Here is a 24,748-nt window from a genome sequence, read left to right as displayed (position 1 = left end):
GGATCGTCCCAGGACCTCATTAATAGGTAGAGTCTGTGGATCTGGGGTGGGGCTGGAGACTCTGCATTTCTTTTTTTTTTTTGTTTTAAAGATTTATTTATTTATTTATTTATTTATTTATTTATTTATTTATTTATTTATTTATAATAGACACAGAGAGAGAGAGGCAGAGACACAGGCAGAGGGAGAAGCAGACTCCATGCAGGGAGCCCAATGCGGGACTCAATCCCGGAACTCTAGGATCGCGCCCTGGGCCCAAGGCAGGTGCCAAATCGCTGAGCCACCCAGGGATCCCCTACTCTGCATTTCTAACACATTCCCACGGGATGCCAGCGCTGCTGGCCCATCAACCACACTTTACATAGGAAGGGTATAAACCTACCCTTGTTAACAACTCTTCTGTCATTAAAAACACATTTCTAGACTCTCCTCATTAGACCATTAAAAAGGGCATTTTGCTCATTGTGCATCTGTAATTTAAAATGCTAGGAGGACAGTTTGATTTTCTCTCATGAGATAGCAAACTCATCTCCATAAACTTAAACATTTTTTAAATTTTTTTTAAATTTTTATTTATTTATGATAGTTACAGAGAGAGAGAGAGGCAGAGACATAGGCAGAGGGAGAAGCAGGCTCCATGCACCGGGAGCCCGACATGGGATTTGATCCCAGGTCTCCAGGATCGCGCCCTGGGCCAAAGGCAGGCGCTAAACCACTGCGCCACCCAGGGATCCCCACAAACTTAAACATTTACAAAATCTCCATTTAATTCTTTCTCTAGCCTCTATCACTTACACGCATCTTTCACAGCCATCTAGTGTATCATACTTATTCATTTGAAGAAGACTAAGTAGTAGCCTCCCTTCATTCTCAAAAGGATCCCAGTTTATTTGTTTTTATTTATTCATGAGAGACACACACAGAGAGGCAGAGACCTAGGCAGAGGGAGAAGCAGACTCTCTGAGAAGAGCCCGATGTGGGGGGCTTGATCCAAGGACCCCGGGATCATGACCTGAGCCGAAGGCAGATGCTCAACCACTGAGCCACTCAGGGCCCCAAAAGGGTCCCAGTTTAGGAAATAAGTCATAGAATCACGCTATTTATAGCCCACACCTGCTTGTAGAGTTACCTGGCTCTTAGCATGCTGTTGTTCTGTATTGCTTACTACTTACACTTGTGTCCACATCTTGGGACTTCGATGAGATTATACCTTATCTGAGGGCAGCCCATTGATTCACTTTATCAATATATATGGAGTGTTCTTTAAAACAACTTGGGGTCATTGTTCCATATACAATTGGAAGTTGGATTCAGACAGCTCTTAAGATCCGAAAATGTAAGTCTATTCAATAAATACCTGGGTAGCAGTGGCAGCCCTGATAGGACACATTCATCCGTCCATCTATCCATCCACCTGTCTATCTGCCCATGCATCCAGCCATCCATCTAAACCCTATTTAAAATCACTCTGCCAGGTGCTGTGCTAGGTCCTAGAAGTATAGTAACAATCAAAACACAGGCTCTTCCTCCTAGATCTCTTGTTTATTTCTTCACATAGAAATGTATATTGACTCATTTAAAAAAAAAAAACAACAAAGTTTTTTCTTTCACTTTATTCAGATGACAGAGATGTCCTCCGTTGAGAGACATAGGAACAGGAAATGAGTATCTATTGGAATAAGCACGGATCTGGAAATATACAGACAGTGGTTTTGTCTTAGGCTTCAAAATGGCCCAACCCTGGGGGGAAGTAACTTCCATCCCCTGGGCCTCAATTTCCTCATCTGTAGACTAAAGGTTCTCCATGATTGCTAAGATCTCTTCTAGTCTTACAATTCTATTAGAGAAGTTTGAACGTTTTCTCCTTTCCTGTTAAAGACTTCTACAAAGAGAAGAATTTTAGAAAGCTTTGAATAGCAGGACTAAAACTGTAGAAACCTTTAGGGATGGTTCATTGTAAGTGACTTTCTGGCTTTTGGCACATTTTCCTTTTTACCTTTCTCAACTCCATCATCAGTTCACAGTTTACTAAATTCACATATTTGCCATTAATCTCTCCCATCCAACCACAAACTTTTTCTTTCCTGGCTCCCAATCCTGTGCTCATTCATATTCATTCTCTTGGCTTTCTTCCCTTACATCTCTTAATTCCATCATACCTCCATTTTGCTTCTAAATTCTTTTTTATTAAATGTATTGAGGTCAAGCTGACTTAAAATATTATTTTATTTTCAGGTATACAGCACAGCATGTATGTATACAGCATGATTTGATGTTTGTATACATTGTGAAATGGTCACCACTAAGCCTAGTTTATTTATTTCATGTGTTGTGATCAACTTCCATTTTTGTTCACTCAATTCTCTCTTTCTCACACTCCACCAGAAGCCATCTGATATTTGTCACACAACCTGTTATTAGCACACATTCTCCACACTTTTTCCCAGTGGAAGATGGAATGGTAGAAATCCTCTATGTCCTGGAAAATTTGCCCATGTGATTTGGTGTATCAAGGAATTACCTGATACTCAGTGGTTGAGCATCTGCCTTTAGCTCAGATCATGATCCTGGGGTCCTGGGATTGAGTCCTGCATCAGGCTCCCCACAGAGAGCCTGCTTCTCCCTCTGCCTATGTCTCTGTGCCTCTCTCTGTGTCTCTCCTGAATATATAAATAAAATCTTAAAAAAATAAGTTACCTGACATGCTCTGAATGGCTTATTTTTTTTTAAGATTTATTTATTTATTTATTTGATAGAGAGTGTGTGTTGGGGGTAGGGAGGCAGAAAGAGGGAGAGAGAGAGAATCTCAGATAGACTTCCTGGGCTGAGCACAGAGACCAATGTAGGACTCGATCTCACTACAGGTGCCCCTCAACAGATACATATATTAAGCACCTGCTATAAACAGCATGTGTCAAAGCACAGGGACAGGGAGTGAAAAGAAGGACAAGGTATGATTTTTCTCTTCCTGAGAAATAAAATATAAGAAGAAAAACTTGTAAACAAAAGAATTCCAATGCAGTATGACAAATGAGATGAGAACATGGGGTTGGAGCCCCTAATGATTGCTGTGCCAAAGCTTCTCTGGGGCATTGCATTTGATTTCCAAAACACCATGGTTTCTTCTCTGCCACCCCCTACAGCGTCTCTAACCTACGGGCCTTGCATTGGTGGGAAATAGCTGCATGTTGATTGTGTTTTGGCAATGCCAGGCACTAAAATAGCCATAACCTGATTTGCTATTTTGTTAAATAAATGCAGTAAGTGCTTGTAGAGGTTCTCTTTGACAAAAAGGATCAGGATTTGGGAAGGCAACTTATACCTATGCTTTCAAAGCAAAAAACCCAAATACTCAATTTTTGGCACATCCATGGTTGAGGAAATGGGAGTTATAGTGGCAGTGGGGGTTCCTAAGGGCAGTTCACCTCAGTAATAACCTACAACTCAAAAATAAAGAGAGAAAGAAGAAGAAAGGAAGAAAAATTTCTGAGATTTCTGTGAATTCAAATCCTATTGGTTCTCTTCAGTTAAAATTCAGAAATGTTTCAGGTAATAATCCATTAATGTCAATGAGTTTTTACCATTAAATAACTTATTATAATAACTAGGAGAGAGATCCTGAGACAAAGAATCTAATTTTAGATACAGATTAGAGCAACTATCCTAGAATGGGGTAAGACCCCAAAGAGTAGTCTGAGTGGGGGGCCACCACAGTGGAAAGACCTAGGTGGTGTGAGTATAGCACAAAGTAAGAAAGACCTGTGACATCTGTGCAGGGAAGAAGGCCCACTTTGCTCCCTGCATAAGCTCCCCCTGTCCCTGGCTCTAATTATGGCAGGTGCACAACCATACACCTTCTTTTCCAGGCCAGATCTCTCTGGTGAACTCTACACTCCTATTACTCCTATTAGATATCAACCTGTCTTCAGAGCTGCTCCTCTTCTTCTGTCTCTGGTCCCCCTCACCCACCTAATTTTCCAAGTGGAACCAGATGTGGAGCTGGACTCTTCCTTGTCGCTCACCTGCCACTCGTAAGCAGGCATTAAGTCTGCTGTCTTCGCCTCCACAGCAGCACTTTGGTCTGTCCACTGCTGCCTGTTGTTACACCTGAGACCTGACCGTCAACATCTCAACACTACATCAGCTTGATCGATCACCCCCTAATTTCTCCACTTAACATCATGTTTCAAACTGTCCTCTACCCTGAAACTAGAGTGAACTCTCTAGAGCACAAATTGGATATATCTCTCTTGTGCTCAACATTCCATTAGCCTCAAGATACAACCCACACTGGTTAGTGTGGCACAACCAGGACCTTCAGGATTTGAATCCAGCCTCAGGCTGACTCTTCTCCCATCCCTACTCATGACCTCCAAATTCTAGTTATACCCACCAGTTCCCTAGATATATGCTTTTTCTTGCTTCTGGGGCTTTACTCATGTTGTCTCCTTGGTTAGGGTGGCCTTCCTGCCTGCCAGGACTTGGCTAATGTCTATTTATCCTTCTAAATAGACATTTAGACACCTTTGGACACCTTTTCCTAGACGAAGGCTTTTGTCCTCCCATAGCCCCCTAAGACTGGGCATGACATGCTTCTTATATGCTTATGCAGTGCCTGACCTCACCCCTCCCAGCACTTAATGCCCTGTTCTGTGAGTAGAGTGGAGCATTGAGCCTGGTGACATTTCCAGTCATAAGTGCATTAACTGGCACAGAAAGGACACTTAATATTTGATGAGAAAAGAGTAAAGGGAGAAAAGAGGTTTCTGAGAGTAGGTTGAAAGGTGTTCAAATCATACTTGGCCTATTTATCCTTTCTCCTACCCCCCTTCCAGCTCATTAAGACCATAATACATGGTTTTAAAATTTCAATTAGTAATCTAGAGCTGGAGTGACTTTCCTCCTAATGAAAACAGATTGATTATATAGGTGATGAAGAACTGTCTAGTACTGACAAATTAGCATGGCTAAGAGTCATTCCTTTCAGAAAAAACTCCCAAACTTCAAAATCCATGATGAACAATACACCATAGTGGTCAAAGAGTACCTTTGATCTCTGAAGTCTTGGCTCTGCCATTTGCTATGACCTTTGGTAAATTATTTAACCTAAGTCACAGTATCCTTATCTGTAAAGTGGTCATCACAGGAGTATCATAAGTTTTTGAAAATTAACAGAGGCACATAAAGAACTTAATACATTGCCATTTACTACACAGTGTCAAAAAATGTTGGTTATTATAATAACCAGTGGCAGCAGGACTCTGAAAGACTCTGATTTATTTCAATCCCTCTCTCTCTCTCTTTTTCTCTCAAAATTTAGCAATTTATAGTCAGATTCTGAGCTGATGAGTCCCAGTCACCTCTCTTCTTTTCCTTCCATGTTCCCCTTACAATACCCATCTGACCTTTGTGCTAGGCATCAGTGACGACATCTCTAATCCTTTCATGGCCAATCTTTGATATTCTGAGTCAGGATTAGTCTACGTAATCATGAAATCTTTGGAGTCCTCCTTATGAGGAATATCATCTCAAATCCTATTCCAACTTGAGAAAAGACTTAAAAATTATATATAGGAAAAAGTTTTATCTAAGTTATTAACTCTCAGATTAATGTTATTTCTAGGAACTGTTCTAATTAATAAATATTTCCTATATCCTATATATGTCTAGTCACATCTTTGGGTGTAGCATCTTCTTCTTTAAGTCACTTTTATCTTGTATCTTAGTATTTGATAACAACTAAACTTCATCCTTATCAATATGAGATTTGGCACCTGGGAACTGAGTGATGTAAACAATAAAATCCAACAGTGTCATTGCCTTAGTGGAGAAGTTCAGATATTGAGTAGTGATGAAACAGATAATGTTGGTTAGAAAGTTAGGGACTCTTGTTATGCTGTAGCAAATCATCTGATCCAACTGTCATCTGCTGAATTATGTAAATAAAGCGGCGAACTGAGGGTGTGGGTAGGGGAAAAGGTAGGAAAAGTAAAACTTTGGTTTGTATTGTTTGCTTCTTGTGGCTTTTATCCAACTACCACAATAAAGATGTGAACACAGGCTCGAGCTATCCTGCCTGCCAACAGAAATGGAAGGGAATACAGCTTTGCTAAAGGATTGTCTCTGCCTATGATCTAAATTGATTATGAGTCCTATAACTGGGAGTCTTGCTGGGGTGAAAAATCCAATTACTTTTTAGCCCATACTGAAGCAGTAGTAAGAAGCAACTGCAAGTGCATCCAGCCTTGGCAGGAGATAAGAACGTGGCCCCAAGCCCTTTTCAAGCATCTTCCCTATATATTCAGTGCTAGACAATGGAAACAAGTCTGGTCATAAAGACAGATGAAGAGTGTTGCCATCCCACCCAAGTTTTTCATTCTTTGCTTCAAAAGGTCTCAAGAATAGTCAACTTCAATTTGAGAAGCAAGAGATTGGCAGAGCATAAAGACCTATAAATAAAAGATCAGAATTTTCAGGCATAGAGTTTCCAGACACAGTTTTAGGCTGTGGTAGCTCACACTTGGAACTGACTAGGAAGCAAATATGTTGGAAGCTTACTCCATTTGGACAGAAATCTCTAGCTTGGCTTGCAAAAACTTCTAATTATTCAATTCTTATAAGAATCCCTGGGTCCCTGCACCTGCACAAGAGAGAAATGGCTGTGGAAACCATACAGCTCCAAAGAATATCGTTTCTTCCACTGTCTATGGCTCAAATGCAGCCATGGAGGAAAATGGACGAGGAAGAGTGTCCCAAGGGGCAAAGCCAGAGGTCACGGTGGACAATGGACAAAGGAGTTCCTCCAAGGCATCAGCAACCAGAGGAACCAATCAAGGCATGTACTCCACTGCCAGGAAGGGAGTGTTTGCCATTCTTATCTAGCAGGATTCAATAATTGCTGTAGACCATACCTGCAGTATTTCCTTTTCCTACCTTTTTGATGGGAGTTTTATTGTGGTTATTCCACTCCCACTTCAGCAATTATATTGCATGTAAATGCAGATAATTTATTTTTTGGTTTGTGAATTACCAGACCATGAGGAGCCACATCTGGTCGTGCTGGGAATGACATTACCCGGAGATTCTGGATTTTGAGTGAAATGCAATAACTGAATGAAACTTTGGAATTTCATCTAGTTATTGCATTTGGGGTCATCTCTTTTGCAGACAGAGATACATGTGTCTACGTAGGGGGAAAAGCATATGCATGATTATTTGGGAAGCCAAATTGCTAGCTGCCTTCCAAATCCACTCTTCTCTTCTTTAATGAAAGAATCTTGATTTTTAACTAGGCACATCATTGCCCAGCTAGAAATCTTTGTATCCCTGCCTCCCTTACTATTTAGGTATAACCAAGTATTTAAGTTCTGACCAATAAGATAAAAAGTAGTTGAGTTGCAAGGAACCCTCTGGAAGTCTCTTACAAGGGAAGGGCCTTGCCTATCTCCCTTCTCTTCCATCCTGCTGATTCGAAGGTGGACGTTCTAGTTGGATCTTCAGCGGCCATTTGGACTTTGAGAATGAGGGCCACAGACAGTTCAAAGAAGCATGATGATGTCATGGAACTAGCAAATTAGCCCTGAATTGCCTTACCTCTAGATCTTTTAAATGAGAAAGAAATAAAGTTCTATCTTATTTAAGCTAATGTATTTTTTGCAATTTTGACCTATGAAGCAGAATCTAATTATGATTGATAGACTATGTCTGATTTGGCCAGGTGAACTTTAATATAAAGTAGTTGGTTTAGTGTTGTGGGCTTGAGGTCTGGTCCACTGACCAGCTAAACTATTTCCTGGGCAGTTGAAAAGAAATGCCTATGTTGTTTCATCTTGGAAGCAGCCAGTGTTGGACTGCATTAGGATGCAAGACTGATAAATTTTTAGTATTGGAAAAAATTCTGTAATGTTTTGCCCAATTAAAATTATTATAGAGAGTACACTCCCTCTGGCAGATCACATCTTGCCTACTGAGGAAAAAGAGAAAAAAAAACCAAGGGTTATGGACTGGGTGGGAGCAGCTCTGGTACCCATGCTCTTTGCTCTAGCCTTAGTATCCAGTATTAGAAAGAAGGAATAGTTTCAGAGGTCTGATAATTTAGAAAAATAGAAAACAAAACAACTCATCAGAAAAGTAGTTAAATTTTATATATTAGATTCAGTTCAATGGATATTTATTTTTTCTATGAGCTTACATAGGGTTTCTCAACCTTGGCACTATTGACATTTTATACCAGATAGTTCTTTGCTGTGCAGGGGGCTCCCCTACACATTGTAGGATGTTCATCAGCATCCCTTGTCTCAATCCTCTACATTCTAGTTGCAATGCTCCGCATTCCAGTTGTGACAACCAAAATATCTCCAGACATCGTCAAGTGTCTCTTGTGAGTCAACATTGCCCCCAGTTGAGAACCACTGGATTAAAACTAATTTCATGTTGTTTTACAAAACATGGAGCCTATCATTAGCTGGTGTACTGGGTGGGTAAAGGCTACCAGCTTCCTGTAGCTGGGACATGGGACTGAAGTACACTTTAGTTACCTGTAGTTGATAGAAAATTTCAAAAATAGCTATAATTTAACAAATACCTAATAAAGGTCATGTACTCTCCTTAGTACTTCCCATTTGCTATTTTCTTTGGGAAAAATGTTTTAAAAATATAGGAAAATACAACAGAGCAAAACCTGGAGCATATAGATACAGGAAAGAGGTTGGTGGTTGCCAGAGCTGGGGGATGGAGCATGGGCAAAATGAGTCAAAGGGCTAAAAGGTACAAACTTTTAGTTATAAAATAAATAGGTCATGGTGATGTGATATATAGCATGGTGACTATAGTTAATAAGACTGTTTTGCATATTTGAATGTTGCAAGAGAGTAGATCTCCAAAGTTCTCAACATAACAAAAAAATTTTAATAGAAAAAAATCTTTTTTAATTGTATGTGGTGATGGCTATTAACTAGACTTACAGTGATCATTTTGCAATATACCCAAATATCAAATTATTATGTTGTACATCTGAAACTATTGTAATGTTATATATCAATTATACGTCAATTTAAAAAGTGCAGTATAATAAAGTATAATAACAATTTTTCTATATTTCCTGCCCAATTTCCTTTCCATTAGAAATTTGGTATGTACCCCGCCCATATTTTTTAAAAAGATTTTATTTATTTGAGAGAGAGAGAGACAGCACAAGCAGAGGGAGAGAGGGAGAGGAAGAGAAAGATCTCAAGCAGGCTCTGTGCTGAGCATGGACCCCAATGTGGGGCTGGATCTCATGACCCTGAGATCACGTCCTGAGCTGAAAGCAAGAGTTGGACACTGAGCCCTCCAGGTGCCCCAAGTTCATATTTTTGTATGTGTCTAGCTCTAAACAATATTCAGTGTTGCTTTGGGTATTTAAGGATATTTACATGAATGGTATCAGAGCATATGTAGTTATATTTTTTGTGATTCCTTCTTCTACATATAAATCTGGTTGATTTATTTTAACTTGTATATAGTATTCCACTGTATGCATGTACTGCAATTTATTCATCCATCCTTCTACAGATGGACATTTGAGTTGGTTCTAGTAAATCTCCATTATAAAACAAGACTACAGTAAACATCTTTATATGTCTGTGCACACATGCAACATCTGCAGGGGTTTCTTCAGAAGTAGGATTGTTGGATCAGAGGCTGTGACTATTTTTAACTTTACTGGATAATGCCAAGTTGTTCTCCAAAGTGATTGAATCAATTTACATTCCCACTAGCAGTGCATGAAAATCCCCGATTCCCCACGATCCTCTCCAGTGCCTGATTTTATCAGAATCTGAAAGTTTTTCTAACCTCACGGGAGTGAAATGTCTCACTCTGGATTTATTTGCATGGTCATGTTTTTGGTGAAAGTGTACATATTTCCCTATATTTGTTGGCTAGAGTGATTTCTTCTGTGAGTTATTTTTCATGTCCTTTGCTCATTTTTTTCTATTGGGTTTGCATTAAAATGTTTTAGAAGAATTTTAGTGTGTCCCATAATAATGCTTTGCTTATTTTATAAATTACAAATATCTTCTTCCAGGTTTTTGTTTGTCTTCACTTTTTAAAAGATATCTCTTTTTTTGCGTTGAGGTTTTAAACCTCAGTGTAGTCCAATTCATACATATTTTTCTTTTATCATTTGTCTTTTTTTCAGACCTTACTTAAGAAATCCTTTCCAAAGGGGAGGTGGGCGGGGGGTGGGGGTGACGGGCACTGAGGGGGGCACTTGATGGGATGGGCATTGGGTGTTATTCTATATGTTGGCAAATTGAACACCAATAAAAAATAAATTTACAAAAAAAAATTCCTTTCCAAGAAATCCTTCCAATTCATTCCAAGGTCATGAAGATATTAGCCTGTATTTCAAAGAGTTTTCATGTTTTATTTAAACATTTATCTCTCTGAACCTTCTGGAATCTTTTTGTGTCTACGCCATGAACTAAGGATCTCACATACTATCTCTCAACCTTACAACAACCCTATGAGGTAGCCATGATTACCATTTCACAGATGGGAAAACCAAGATTTAGATAAGCGACTTGGCCAAGTTTCATAGATGGTATAAGGCAGCAGCGCCAGGACTTGAATCCGTTAGTTTGGTCTCCAAAGGCCATTCCATCATGCATGTGGCCCATGCATGTTCCAGGAGGCCAGTGCAAATAAACATCGCATTTTATTTCTTGAGAAATTTTCTTGCATTTTTATTGGAAGAGTATCACCTATCTCTAGGTATGTCTTAGATGGGAGGTCAGGAGATCAACTTATTTCCCCTCCCGTAGAGAAGTTCAGGTCCACTGGTCCAAGGTCCTCCAAACCTTATGTAGTTTGAAGCACCAGTGGTCAGTAACCAAATCTTGGACTGAAGTGGGGATAAAAGAGAAGTGGAAGTGGCCTCAGCCACCAATGAATCTGAGATTTCATCTATATATTTAGGATTCTCTGTAGGTGAATATGGTGGAATTAGGGCGGAAAGAAGAAAGAGTACTGAAAAGTCCGGAACAGCTGTTTATAGCACGTGACTGTTTTTTCCATTGGTCCCTAAGATGGTTTCATAGGATAAGACCGTTAGCTCCTTTTCTGTAAGTTTTGTTGAAGATATCAAGTTTTTTTCTTTTAGTTTATGATATCATTACACTTTGCCTTATCTTTGTGTGTCATCAACCCTATCATCTTCCCCATCATTTTCTTATTATCGTATGCTTGGAAAGTCCTCACCAGCTTTAGATCAGTTAAAATCACAACTAGTTTCCTTTAGAAAAACTTTCAAAGTTTTCTTTAAAGTCAGTTTTCATCATATAAACAAAATATTTTAAACTTTTTTTAGATAGTACTAAACAGCTTCATGTGAAAAGTCATTCCCTTCTCTTCATCCCAACCTCTCCCTCTACTCCCTGGAGATATTTACCCTTAACAGCTTCTTGGGTACCAATTCCATAAACAGCAGCAGCATCAGGTCATGCAGTGGACTTTTTCATGTCGATTCAGTTATGTGTCCCAAAGCTGATGACTATTGGATTTAATTTTCTCCAGTCTTATAGGAGCTGCAAACCTCACCAAGAGGCCACCAAACTGGCCCTGCAGCCACCTCCCCTTTATCCTCTCTGACCTATATAAGCAGAAGCAGGAAGCCTGTGGGAGGAGGGTTCTCTGGAGCAGGAGACCTCATCTAGAGCAAAGTTTTTTGATCTGGGGTCCTTGGGGATTTGTGGATAGGATTGAGGGGGTTTATGAAGATGCATGGGGAAAAGGGCCCATCCTTATTTTTTCTATCTTCTGGCTGAAATTTAGTATTTCCTTCCATTATGAATGTAGGCAGTAAACCACAGTAGTGTTAGCAACAAATGTAACTGTCACCAGAAGAAACCATAGGTGTTTTCATATTACGGTTGTTGCAGATACCTCAAATTATCATTCATGTTCATCACCACTTAAAATCACAGCTAGAACTTGTCACATAATGTGTTAATAAAGCAGCACACATACTAGAGTACAACTTTTAAAAAATGCTTTTGCCAGCTGCATCTAAAACATTTCCTTTGTACTACGGCCTACCTTATTTTATAAATTTAAAAACATTATTCTAAGGGGGGTCTGTAAACCTTTTGACATAAGACTACCAAAAGAATCCATGCGTAACCAAGATCTAGAAAGAGAGGGAGTGGCTTGGGGTGCTTCTCTTACTGTCACTCACAGCCCAATGAGAAGCTTCAAAGTTGTCCTAGTAGAAACTGAGGTATACCATCTTGCTGGTGCCTCACCCAAGGTGGCTGGCTGGGGAGGACACTCCTATCCCCCACCCTTAGGCTGTGATGGGCATAGCAGGATGGGAGCCTGGGGGTGAGACTGTGAGGAGAGATGACCCTGAATGCCTCCCGGGTCAGACAGCAGTGCTACGGTGAGACTCCCGAGGGCCTCCAGGAGAATTCACGCAGGTGGGCCTTCTAGACCCAAGAGCACAACTACCAAGATAGGAGGAGGTTGCAAGAGTCAAGTGAAAGTCGTTTTGCCCTATTCTTCTCACTCTCCATCCCCCCAACTCCATAGGGGGAAGCATCGGGGCGAGGGAGACAAGGGGAGAACCATGCAAAAGCAGAACTCCCCCTCCTTCCCAGATGGACTCTGGGGCCAGAAGTCCAGCCCGGGAGGGTTGGAGGGGAAAAGTCTTTGGATGTGAAATTAATCTTTGGCTTGGCCTGGCCTTTAATAAATGAAATGGAATCTTAACGACCTGAATGAGGCTGTTCTTAAAGCTGCACGACTAAAGAGCTGTGTGTGGGAAATATCCGAAAGGGAGACAGAACGTAAAGACTGCTAACTCTGGGAAACGAACTAGGGGTGGTAGAAGGGGAGGAGGGCGGGGGGTGGGATTGAATGGGTGACGGGCACTGGGGGTTATTCTGTATGTTAGTAAATTGAACACCAATAAAAAATAAATTAAAAAAAAAAAAAAAAAAAAAAAAGAGCTGTGTGTTGAGTCCAAGGAGTCAAGAAGAGACTGGAGAGGAAGCCATGAGGGCAGAGATTGAAAAAAAAAAAAAAGCCATTTCATGGTTTACACCATAAAGTCTGGACTGTCCATTGCACCGGTCTCATGCACTTGTTTATCTATCTCGTTTTTTTTTTTTTAACCTTACTTATCTGAGTCACATACATTTTTATGGTTGCACTTTTTGAAGACATGTAATTCTTTAACTCAAGTGGAATTTTGCCACACTGGGGGTTGAGGGGGCGGGTGGGGAGGGCGTGGAGGTGGGGCTGCATGACTTTTGCCCTGAAGTTAGGAGTCCCATTGTGACCAAGAAAGCCCTGGGTAGACTGCACACCCACCTGGCAGGTTTCGCTGGAAAGATGTTGCCATTCCTCCTGAGGCTTGCAGGGCTCTTGCTGATTATAGGTTGGCAGGCTGCCGCTCAGGCCCTGGGGGGAGAGGAGGACAGCAGGTGGGTCACGTGGGGGCCACCTCCCGCCTCCGCAGCAGAGCTGAGGGGAGGCCTGGTGGCGGCCCCGGCAGGACGCGGGCCTCAGTGCCTCCTGACTGCGGACCGTGGTCCAGATGCCAGGAGGACGCTGACCACCTCGGACGGCGGGGCCGGGGCCAAGGGGACCTGGAGTCCCAGGCACCCTCCCCCGCTCCCGACCCCCATCTCCTCCAGCAGTGGCTACCTGGCCGCCTGCACCTGCTCCTGTCTGGTCCCCTCTGGGCCCAGCAGCCCACAAAGCCTCCTTCCCACCCCACGGGGCGCCTGGCTGCCCAGCTTCTCTGCTTCTCTCTTTTTTCTCACTTTCATTCTTTCATTTACCTTCTCCACCTTAAATCTTTTTATCTTCCCCTCATTTTGCTTATTTATTGCCTTCTCTTTCATTTTTCTCCATTACCGCTTTTTTTTTTAAACCTCATGCTGAGGGAATATTGAGAATTTCCTTCCTGTTTTAAAGCAACCCCAGATAGACCTTTTAAACCACTGTATATTTAAGATTTTTGTCATGAAGCACTACATACATACAAGAGGCTCTAAAATAAAATGATCTCTTTGCATTTGACACCCCAAATAAATATTGCAACCTCCCCCTTTCCCCTGTACACGTTACCGCTATGCTGAATTTTTAAACATATTCTTTATTTTTTTTTTATTTTTATTTTTTTACATATTCCAAGGAATATGATGGAAGGATGGGAGGTGGAGGGAGCAAAGGGCAAAAAGCCCTTTTCTTGCTCACAAAGCATATGTCTTACACTGAGGCCTGGCACAGACCCTGCGTTCTCATAGCTTGAGTTAGATCTCGGCGGCCCCCCTTAGAAGGCATCCTGGCAATCTAACACATCAGCACCCCTTACTCCCCAAGGAAGGACTTCTATCTTAACCTCCCCTAAAGATGGAGAGAGGATGAGAGACTCATGATTTAGCAGCACCTCATGCGAAACCTAGAGGCTTTTGTTAACTACAAGATTTATTTATTTATTTTTAACGATTTTTTTTTTCATTTATTTATGATAGTCACACAGAGAGAGAGAGAGGCAGAGACATAGGCAGAGGGAGAAGCAGGCTCCATGCACCGGGAGCCTGACGTGGGATTCGATCCCGGGTCTCCAGGATCGCGCCCTGGGCCAAAGGCAGGCGCTAAACCGCTGCGCCACCCAGGGATCCCTATTTTTAACGATTTTATTCATTCATGAGCGACACAGATTGAGAGAGAGAGAGAGAGAGAGAGGCAGAGCCACAAGCAGAGAGAGAAGCAGGCTCCCTGCGGGGAGCCCGGTGGGGGCTGGATCCCAGCACCCCGGGATGAGGCCCTGAGCCAGAGGCAGATGCTCAACCTCTGAGCCCCCCAGGCGCCCCTCACTCTAAGATTTAAATCAGCCACAAGTGTTAAGTGGCTTTGAGAGAGAGGAGCACAGTGGCAGCTTGTGTTACAAGCTGTGCAAGGTTGCAAACACAGGAGGCCTCCGCACTCACAGTGGTCACACTCCAGCCGGAAGGTCACCCGCGATGCTCAGCATCCAGACGGCCTGATCCGAGTGGACTTGCTCCGGGCCCAGCCTCCCAGGACATCTGCCCGGCGGCACCCGGGATGCGGGCATCCCCTGCTTCTCCTCCGGCGGTGGCCTCGTTGGGGCTCTTCTGCATTCCCACCCCTCCTCAGCCTGGTCTCCAGGCGCTGCCTGCTTCGCTTGCACCCTGGAGGGCACATCTCACCATCCTAGCTCCTAGGGGGCCGGGGCCAGACTGACCTCCCTTGCCTTCTGTCTTCACGGAGGTCTGATTTCATTCATTCATTGATGCATGCATGCATGCAGCCATTCATTCTCCAGCATCAGATTCAAATGCTACCCCCTACTTCCTTGCCCAAGTCCCTGGCTCAGCTGGCACTCGTTCCTCCGCTCTCAGCAGTTTGCCTTCAACACAGGCTTGGATTTGCACGTTTGTCTGGGTGTTAAGCCCCTTAAGGTCAGGGAGTCTGTGAGACCTATATTTACATGACATATATGTATAATATTTATTTAAATAGAAATATATATACGCTATGCTATATATTTTATATTTTTAACGTATAAATTTTTATATAGTGTATATATAAAAATATTTTTTGCAGCGTCTCTCCTCTGTCTGAGGACAGATGCGCTATGAATGGGCGTGGGCTGCTTTGACTGCCTGCTGGAGGACAGCGCCTGCAGGGAACACAATGGATGTCTCATTGACTTTACTTCGGCCCCCATAGTCCACTCCAGCGTAATCCTGAACAAGACTTAAAATGGACTTGCTGGGCAAGAAGACAATTGGTGCCAGTGCTGAAGCCATTCAGCTTTGTGTCCCGAAGAATTTCCTTCCCTCACTTGGGAACACGTAAGTTACGTTATCTGGACACAGTTTTGGAAAAACACAGAATTAAGTCTCCTTTCTCAATTCTATGGTTTACCTTCGGCAGATGCTTTGTATCTCATGCTGGTTTCACTGTGCCACCCAGAATTTGCCTTGATCATTTTGCAGACTACCTGTGGTTGTAGACACTTATTCTAATAACATTTCAATCCAAACATCATCAGGAAACTATATTTGCTGGAAGAAAATCGGCTGATGCTTTCAGACCAGAAAAGCTTTTGGAGTTTTGGGTGTTTCAGGTTACCTGTACTTCCAGCTCCACGTTTTAACCCTCATAGTCAAAAGATGGTTGGGTCCTGTTGCTGTAACAGGGCTGGTTGGATCTACGTGTTGGTGTGACATGTATTCCCTCCTCCAAAACAGTGAACAGACTGAGTAACCCCGTGTCTGGACTATGGCTATACAGGAGGTCTGAGAACAGTCTGGAAATATGGATATGGATTCTGTATTCTCAGCATGACTTGTTGATTCTGGTGTGTATATTTGTGTGTGAGTGTGTGAACGTGTGTGAACGTGTGTGTGAGCACGCATGACTGCACCCACGCAAAATGGAGTTTCACAGAAAGTAGATTCACACAAAGCTTGAAGGAAAACTGAGCAAACGAGGCAGCAGGGCCTCTTTGAGATCTTTGAGGCAGGCTGTGTGCCAGCAGGAGGGAGAGTCTGGTTTGGGGAGATTCCAGGGGCGGATGGAATCTACATCTAGAAGGATGCTACAGAGGTGGAGTTCATGTGTTTGGAGAAGAAGGAATTTCGTCCCACTTTTTTCACTGTGATCACTCTGTGTTGTAATTTATGACTTTATGTCGCTGGCTACCATGCTGGCACACAGTAGATGGTTAAAAAAGTTAATTTTTCAATTGACTTGATACTTAGAGGGAGATTGGGATACTTAGGAGGAAAAGAAGAGCTCTGGGAAGGTTCACAGCTGGGACCGGGCTTGAGAAGCAGAACTGAGACCTGGTCCAGGCCTGTGTACATACGGGTTTGTCCTAAATAAATGGAACAGTGTGATTTGCAAGTAGCTTAAGTTACCTCTAGATTGTCCCCAAGCCTTCTTTGGATTGGAGAAAACCATTTTTTTTCCACTTCAAATGGTCACCTGACCTTGTTATTTTGGAGCAGACAAGATGTGAAGTGCACAGAAAGGGTCCTGAACCCATGGCACGTCTTTGAAAGTGAATAGCTCTTGGATCTTTTTACAGCTGGAAGCAGACAGCTATCTCAGTGGCCAAAGTCTTCTGTCCAAGGGCTTGCTGGGACTCCTAACAAGTCTTTAGTTGAAGTGTACTTCCTTTGCCTTTATAAGCAAGAGTCCGCATCAGGAGTAGAGTGGAAACGGTCCTTCCTCAGATCTTTGGGTGCAGCCATTTTTTTTAGTTCAGCCAATAGTCCAGATCAGGACCTTGAAGCAGAAATAACTGGAGGTTTCCTGGAACTATGAGAGATAAGGAGGAAGGTGGTGTAAGGAGACGGAAGTCAACTGAAGGAAGCCTCGGTGACTGAGACATGCAAAGATGATTGTCTTTGAGAGCTTCCATCCACTACGGCTAGGGAGGGGACTCTGAGATGGGAAAGGTGACATATTAGGTGCTGAGCTTGAGCCAGAGTCCATCATACCAGTGAAGCCACTGGGATGTTTAGAGAGCAAATGTGACTCAGATGTGGACCAGTCTCTGGCTAATCATATAGGCACAAGCCTAATTTTACTGGGTGTGACTGGAGATAAAAGAAGGAGCAGTCAAGGGCCATCGCACGCGAGGTGGAGTGATAACAACCTAATGAAGAAACATTTTTTAGCTAGTTGAAAAAGAAAACCCTTAAAAAAATAAATGTAAATTCAGATCCATGGACTAACTGTAAAATCAGTCCTTGCCAATAGTCTAAAATATGAACCTTCTACTCCACAAATGGCTTCTGTCAACAGCACGGAGCTTGCTGCCAGAACCCTGAAGGGGAGGCAGTAACAGACTTTAAATGTGGAAAAGGTTGGTCACACGGAAGCAAGGCTGAAACCAGCGAGTCCTAAACCACAAACACCAGAAAAAACGTCAACATACCATTTGTCACCATTTCACCACCAGCCTGCTTAAATAGCCTTCATTGAGTGCGCTGAGCCCCCAGGTGGCAGCTGAAATCCTCAACAAACACTGCATTTTATTGTGGTGGTTGTCCCACCCGAGGGGCAGCTGGAAGCAGTTTGTCAGTGAAAATTCAAGAAGGAGAATCCATGACTACCGAGGGCTGACACTGAACACAATATCAAATGGAGGTACTTGAAAATTTTAATTTCTTTTGGTGGGGGTGGGGGAATTGGATGGAATGGAGAGAGAGGAGGAGAAAAGAAACACCAGGCTTTGAAAGGAAAAAACAAACAAAAAAAAAGCTATTTGGCCAGAGGGATGACTTGACCATTTTTCTCATTGTCCTGTATTGATTCATGTTCTCCACAGCAGGTGAGCTTGAGTCTCTGAAGGGATGTGCATTGCCAATCTACCTCACATATGGACAAGAATGTGTCTGAGAGGACCCCTTAAATTTTCTTCTCAATAAATATGCAAGATTTCTACCCTTTCCCCTCACCTGAATGCATGTTGCTGAGCTAAACTTCATTTCTTACTGATTTGGATGACCTCAAGTGGGTTAAAACAAAGAAAGCTCATACTTCTCTGAAAACCCTTTGTTCAATGGAATGCCATACTTGTCTCAACTCATCCCACATATTTGCCGATGGCTACTCAGTGTCCAGGAGCAGAGATGAGCAGATACGTTCAGAGATTCTATGGCATACATTTCTTAAGTTATTCAAATATAAAGTTACTAGAACTATATATCTAAATGTATATGTAATATATGGGAGGGTAAGTCACAGTGTCTGTGGACATCAGTTTTGGGCCTACTTCTTGTCAGATAGTCTCTGAAATTACGTTACTTCTTAATCCTTACGACAGTCAATGAGTTACCCATTAGTTCCCTCATTTTATGAAGGAAGGAACGGAATCTCAGAGTAACTCATTCACAATCACTTTAAAGATAATAAGCATCTTGTACATGAAAAGTTGAGGTCTTTTCGAGAGACATGATCAGCCATGATGCTGTGATTGTGTGAGGAATTTCAGCGGCTTGAATGCTTTCAGAATGAGAGCTAACTTTATGATACATTCACTGGTATTTTAAAGATTTTACTAATTTATTTGAGAGAGAGCACACGCAGAGGGAGGGGCAGAGGGAGCCCGAGAGGCAGACTGACTCAAATTGGGGGCTCAATCCCAGGAACTTGGGATCATGACCTGAGCTGAAGGCAGATGCTTAACCAACTGAGCCACCCAGGTGCCCCCATTCATTGGTGCTTTAACCTCTAGAAATTGGACTAATGATGGCAGAGGTGATAATACTAGGGAAGGATTTTGGGGATCACATTGGCAATGATTTCCTGTCACGTGTCTTCTGTAAATCTTAAGTGGCCGTGGAGCAAACAGTGCTTGCGTTACTGGGTGACCTGCCCATTTATTTTCAGCTTTGACAGGAACGGACACACTTTGGGAAAGCATGAAGACTCTCATTTTCGATATGAGTGGGTTGCTTCTGAGTAAAAATGTTGGCAGAGTGCTGTCGAGTAAATCCAACGGTGTAACTCAGTGCCACCCAAGAGATACCCTCAAATTATTTTGTTGGAGTTATTAAGGGAGTGAGTACATGCACGACTCTAACTCAGGCCTAATCATGAAAGTAGCAGAGGTAAATACTTTAAGATTTATACAAATGCCTCTTTAACTCTCAGGTTCATTCATTTTGAGTTGACTAAAGACAGACCAGGCCCAGAGGCATAAAGAAACTCGATTTCTATTTACTGCAGCAAAGACTAGTTAGCAAGACTCAGTTTTTTGGTACTAGCAAGTTATCTCAGGGAAACTATGTGTGTGTCTAAAGTAATGCTTTAAGGGACACCTGGGCACTTCAGTTGGTTAAGCATCTGACTCATGGTTCTGGCTCAGGTCATGACCTCAGGGTCATGGGATTGAACCCTGTGTTGGGCTTGGGCTCCCCACTTAGCAGAGAGTCTGCTTGTCTCCTGCTCCCTCTGCCCCTCCTTCCTCTCTCTCTCACACACACTCTCTAAGAAATAAATAAATCTTTAAAAATAAAATAAGATAAAATAATGCTTTAAGGGGTACCTGGCTGGCTCAGTTGGTAGAACATGAGATTCTTAATCTCAGGGTCATGAGTTCAAGCCCCACACTAGGTGTGAAGCCTATTTATAATAAAATTCAGCAAAAAACAATGCTTTAAGATTTCTCCCATATTTTAAATAGCTAGGGATCCCTGGGTGGCTCAGTGGTTTAGCACCTGCCTTTGGCCCAGGGCGTGATCCTGGAGTCTCGGGATCGAGTCACACATCGGGCTTTCTGCATGGAGCCTGCTTCTCCCTCTGCCTGTGTCTCTGCCTCTCTGTGTGTCTCTCATGAATAAATAAATAAAATATTAAAAAAAAATAAATTGCTAAAAGCAGAGACCAGGCTTAAGTCTCTTTGGGCCTCTGCAGACCCAGTCTCTGTGCTGCTCCATGGCCTGGGATGTTGACATATGAGAATTCCATCAACAGACTTCCTTCCTCTGCCTTCTAGTTGGATTCAGACAAGGAGAGGCATCGATGCAAATCTGGAGAGTGGGATGAGAGAGAGAGATCTAGGTTCTCTTCCTCCTGAGCTGTGTCACCATTCAGGAGGACTGCCCTCATTGAACAGTTGCCTTGGATTCTGATAATTATTCCCTCCCCTCCCCCGCTGCTGCTAGCCCAGGATCCTGCCTGACATCTTATTGAGTTCCCTAACTCTGCCCATACCTCTGTACGTGACATCTTCGTGAAACTCTCCTCAAATTACCCTGTTGGGCTGTGCCATCTTGTTCTTGCCTGAACCCTGCCAGACACCTGTTGAGCTTTACGCATGGCAGGACACTCAATAAAGCCTTTTTAAATTTAATGAAAAAGAGTGGTCTGACAGTTCTAATATCTGCACTCAAAGATCGTTTATATTAGGGTGACCAGTTGTGCTGGTTTCCTTGGGTCTGAGGGGAGCTCCCATGATGTGGGACTTTTTGTTTTCAAATTGGGACAGTTTTAGGCAAACCAGATGAGTTGGTCACCTGTAGCCTATACTCTTTTAAGGTTTCCCATTGGTTTAGAAAAAGATTATCCTATCTTTGAAAAGATTTCTAGGATCATATTTAAGCTAAAGTTATTTTGCTCAATAGAGTCTTTCCTACTAATGAGAAAATGTGTGTCTGAAATGCTTCTCTGAAGGCACATTGGTGTAATGTGAACACAGGATGCATTATTTTGTCTGTTCAACTCTGTTTACTCTCCAGAGGAAGTCACCCAAGGAGCTAGTGAGGCATCGGGAGTGATGCATAAATGCTTACCAAGAAGTTTTGAGTGAATAGAGTGACCAAGTACATTGCAATGAAAAATGGGGCTGCTTGAATATGGTTTTCTGATTAAAAAAAAAAAAAACAACACTTTGGGGCATTTTAAGTGACAGTTTTCTGTATCCCAGTCCTTCCAGTGTGCTGTTATCTTGAGAACATGGGAAGATATTTGCATATTGTGAAAAACGTATTTTATTGCTTTGTGTAACTAATTTCATTTGTTGGTAATTTTAATTCCTATGAGAATTAAGGAAGAGAATTCCTAAGAAAAGCAACTACCTCAAACAAAGCTAACATTTTAAGAAGAAATCTTTATTTACATGTTGAATATAGTTGGATTATTTTATTTTATTTTTTTCCCCAACAGAAACATGTTTATCAAATGACAATATTAACAGCCATCACACTGCTTTAGTAAATAGACTACCTGGGAGGAGGAAATTTAATAGGGTTAGAAATCCACCACAATCTAAATGCTTTTCAATTCAAGATATTATTTTCTGGTAGGAGAGCTTTTGAATATTCACCACGGGAAGCCAGAATTGCAAATATGTATCCCTTTACCCCTGCCATTTACTCTCAATTTTCTTGATCTACTTGTTCTCCAAATCATTGTTCCCTTCTAAAAGTTGGACAAGTTATTTAAAACAAATTGGTAATATTGGCTGGCTAAATGAGAATTTAATAATTTACCTCCGGTATCTCAAGAGAGCTCCCTTTGGTATTATCTCTGCACTGAAATGGCTGTTGTCAATGTGGTTTTCCAACCATAAACTACTATAAGGAATGTGTGAAAGATATTGATCTAAGTGTCTTAGCTTCAGTTTGTTGTATAAACATTTATTGAATGCCTACTATGTGTAAGAAGATAATAGAAAATCAAATTTCACAATAGGAAGGTACTAACTGAAACATCAAACTAATGGAGAGAAAAAAATTAGTAGTCACTCATTTTGGTTAGGTTTTAAAACATTACATTTAAAAAAATATATAGGTATTTTTAGGCTGAATTTTCAAGATTGGATTCCCTTTTTCTTTTGTAATGTGAAATTTGTAAGAGTTTAACTAAGTGTTTATAAGTAACATTTTTTTTTTTTTTTCAGAGAAATGTGAGAACATGAAATGAGATCCTAGAGTCCCACAGTAAATTTTCCATGGCCTCCCTGGCTTGCCCACAGATGTGCTTTGCAAGATTAGGATGTGATGCTTGTGGCTGATAATGCAGTGGAATTTGTTACTGGACTTAGTAATTATTGGTCATAATCCTGAGTTGTTATTACCATTGAGATGGGCTGCAGAAATGAACACAAAGGCCAAGGGACCTGTGCCTCTATTGAACAGAGAGGGGAAGGTGGGATCCAAAACCAAATTTTCTTTGGTGGCAATTTTCTTTCTCCATAAAGGCAATAGAAGGTATGTTGGAGAAATGACAAAAGATCTTAAAAATGGAAATGTTGGTGATCATGTCAGTGCAGAAATTGTGCTGATGAAAGATCAAGAAAATCTCACATTGCAAATGGACCAATTATCTGATCTTAAAATGCCTCATCCTGGCTAATAATGGTGTGCTTTGAGGTTTATCAGTCAGGGGTTCAGACCATAAGAGTTCTCTGGTCCTTGTTTTCTTCATTATAGCTTTATTCCTTTGGCTCCAAACACCATTTTTATGTTCAGGAAAATGGGTCATTAATAGCCATAAAAAGCAAATATCTTATTGATTAAAGCAGTTAGGTAATAGCCCAGGTCTTGTAAGAATGGAGATCAAGATTGGTGTACGGTTGAGGAGGGAGTACCACCTGATGTGTGAGGAGTTCTTCAAGGAGAGGAAGATGAGGCAAAGTTTAAACTATTTGATGTTAAATTTTGTCCAAGGACAATGTGTATTAATCCAGTGAAACATATCTTTTGGCCCTGGAATTCCACTTTAAAAAATTTATATTAAGGAAAAAAAGCCAAAATACTTGTGCAGAAGTGTACACACAACGATGTTTATCACAGTATCATTTAAGAGCAGTTTAAAAGTGAAAGTAACCTAAATACCTATCAATAGGGGTTGGAATTCTCTGCCCTGAACCCAAAATGATGATGTAGATGTGTATGTCAAGGAAGGCCATGGCATATTATTCACAGAGTTAAAGAGAAAATAATTCCAAAGGTTATGTCTAACATAACCCAATTGTTGTTTTTAAAAAATATTAAAGTAAAAAATGGAATTAATATGTAGATATTAACTTGCATTATTTATGTTGCAAAGCTTGTTACTATATATTATTTCTGGGTAATAGGAATATGAATGACTTTTTTTTTTTAACTTGTTTGAAACTTTGTGCAGGTATTACCGTAAAAATCTGAAAAACAACAAAAACAAAAAACTTTCAGTTTTAAAAACTGAAGTACAACTTTGCCTAAGCAGAAGTCCTTTTGACTCTAGGTCCTGGGTGCGTCAGCTGCAGCAGGAAGTCTCTTTGCTAGGAAATGAAAAGCCCCATCTATACATGGGGTCTGGAAGCTGTAGCAGTAAAAGCACCTCAGTAGTCCAACCTGAGTCAGGGAACTGAGAAAAAACACTTTCAAACATAAGTTTGGACTCTACTTCTCATCTGCCCTTCTCTTCCTAATTTCTTTTCTTTTTTTTTTTTTTCTTCCTAATTTCTGACCCATGTTCCTGCCACCCGCTATTACTTGCCTCTGAATTTCCCACCGATTTCAAACTTAACATTCCTAAAACTGACTGGGATCTCCACCAGGTCTCTGATGGGATGCAATCTGTCCCCCGTTTGACCTTCCATAGTTCTTTGTAACCTCTACTGGGACACCTGTCTCCTGGGACACTTGTGTCCTGCGACCTGTATCATATTGATTTGGACATCTGTCTTATTCTTCTTGCAGAATGAAAGCTCCTTAAGGCAGTGTTTTTGCCTTACTCTTGGCTATTTCCCCCCAAAGCACCAAATTCTGTGCTCTTCTGATGGGAGGCACCAAAACCACATACAGGAAATCACTGAGAGAATGGACAGATGACTTCTGCAGGTTGCTAGCTCTCATGACATCTGGGCTTGCTTGTTATTTCTTAGCAATGTAGAAAACCACTTTCTCACTCTCTTTTGCCCTGTTGAAAATCCAGGCATGCCTTAGTAGAGATAAGGCAGAGAGAATTAGTGCTGCCCTTCTCTGATACTTGTAAACACAGGGTGTAGGATGTGCTATCATTTGAGGAAGTGGAAAATGGTACCCAGCCAACTATTTCTTGGGTCATTAAAAGTTATTAAAGAAAGCAATAAGAGACATGAAAGTAACCATTGCAATAAAGTGGAAGCTGTAGCTCAAAAAAAAAATTAATTTAGAGAAGCCAGATGGGAGAAGATTTGGAGAATACAAGGAGAATGCAGGAGAGGAGGAGTCATCAGAACAGTTCC

At 41.6% G+C, this 24,748-nt stretch overlaps 1 protein-coding gene across 4 annotated transcripts in view; it reads right to left on the bottom strand.

Moving 5' to 3' along the window:
• The window catches only part of CDYL (chromodomain Y like), a 230,361-nt gene that overhangs the window by 196,089 nt on the left and 9,524 nt on the right, over positions 1 to 24,748 (bottom strand). For all 4 annotated transcript variants that reach the window (XM_038584070.1, XM_038584075.1, XM_038584076.1 and 1 more), the window contains exon 3: positions 13,354 to 13,443. In XM_038584070.1, coding sequence (XP_038439998.1) covers positions 13,354 to 13,443 — 90 coding nt within the window. The remainder of the gene's footprint in view (positions 1 to 13,353; positions 13,444 to 24,748) is intronic.

This window comes from Canis lupus, chromosome 35 (genome assembly GCF_011100685.1).
Source record: "Canis lupus familiaris isolate Mischka breed German Shepherd chromosome 35, alternate assembly UU_Cfam_GSD_1.0, whole genome shotgun sequence".
NCBI lineage: Eukaryota > Metazoa > Chordata > Mammalia > Carnivora > Canidae > Canis > Canis lupus.
Note: the sequence above shows the minus strand (reverse complement) of the source record. Positions and strands in the feature narration are given on the sequence as shown.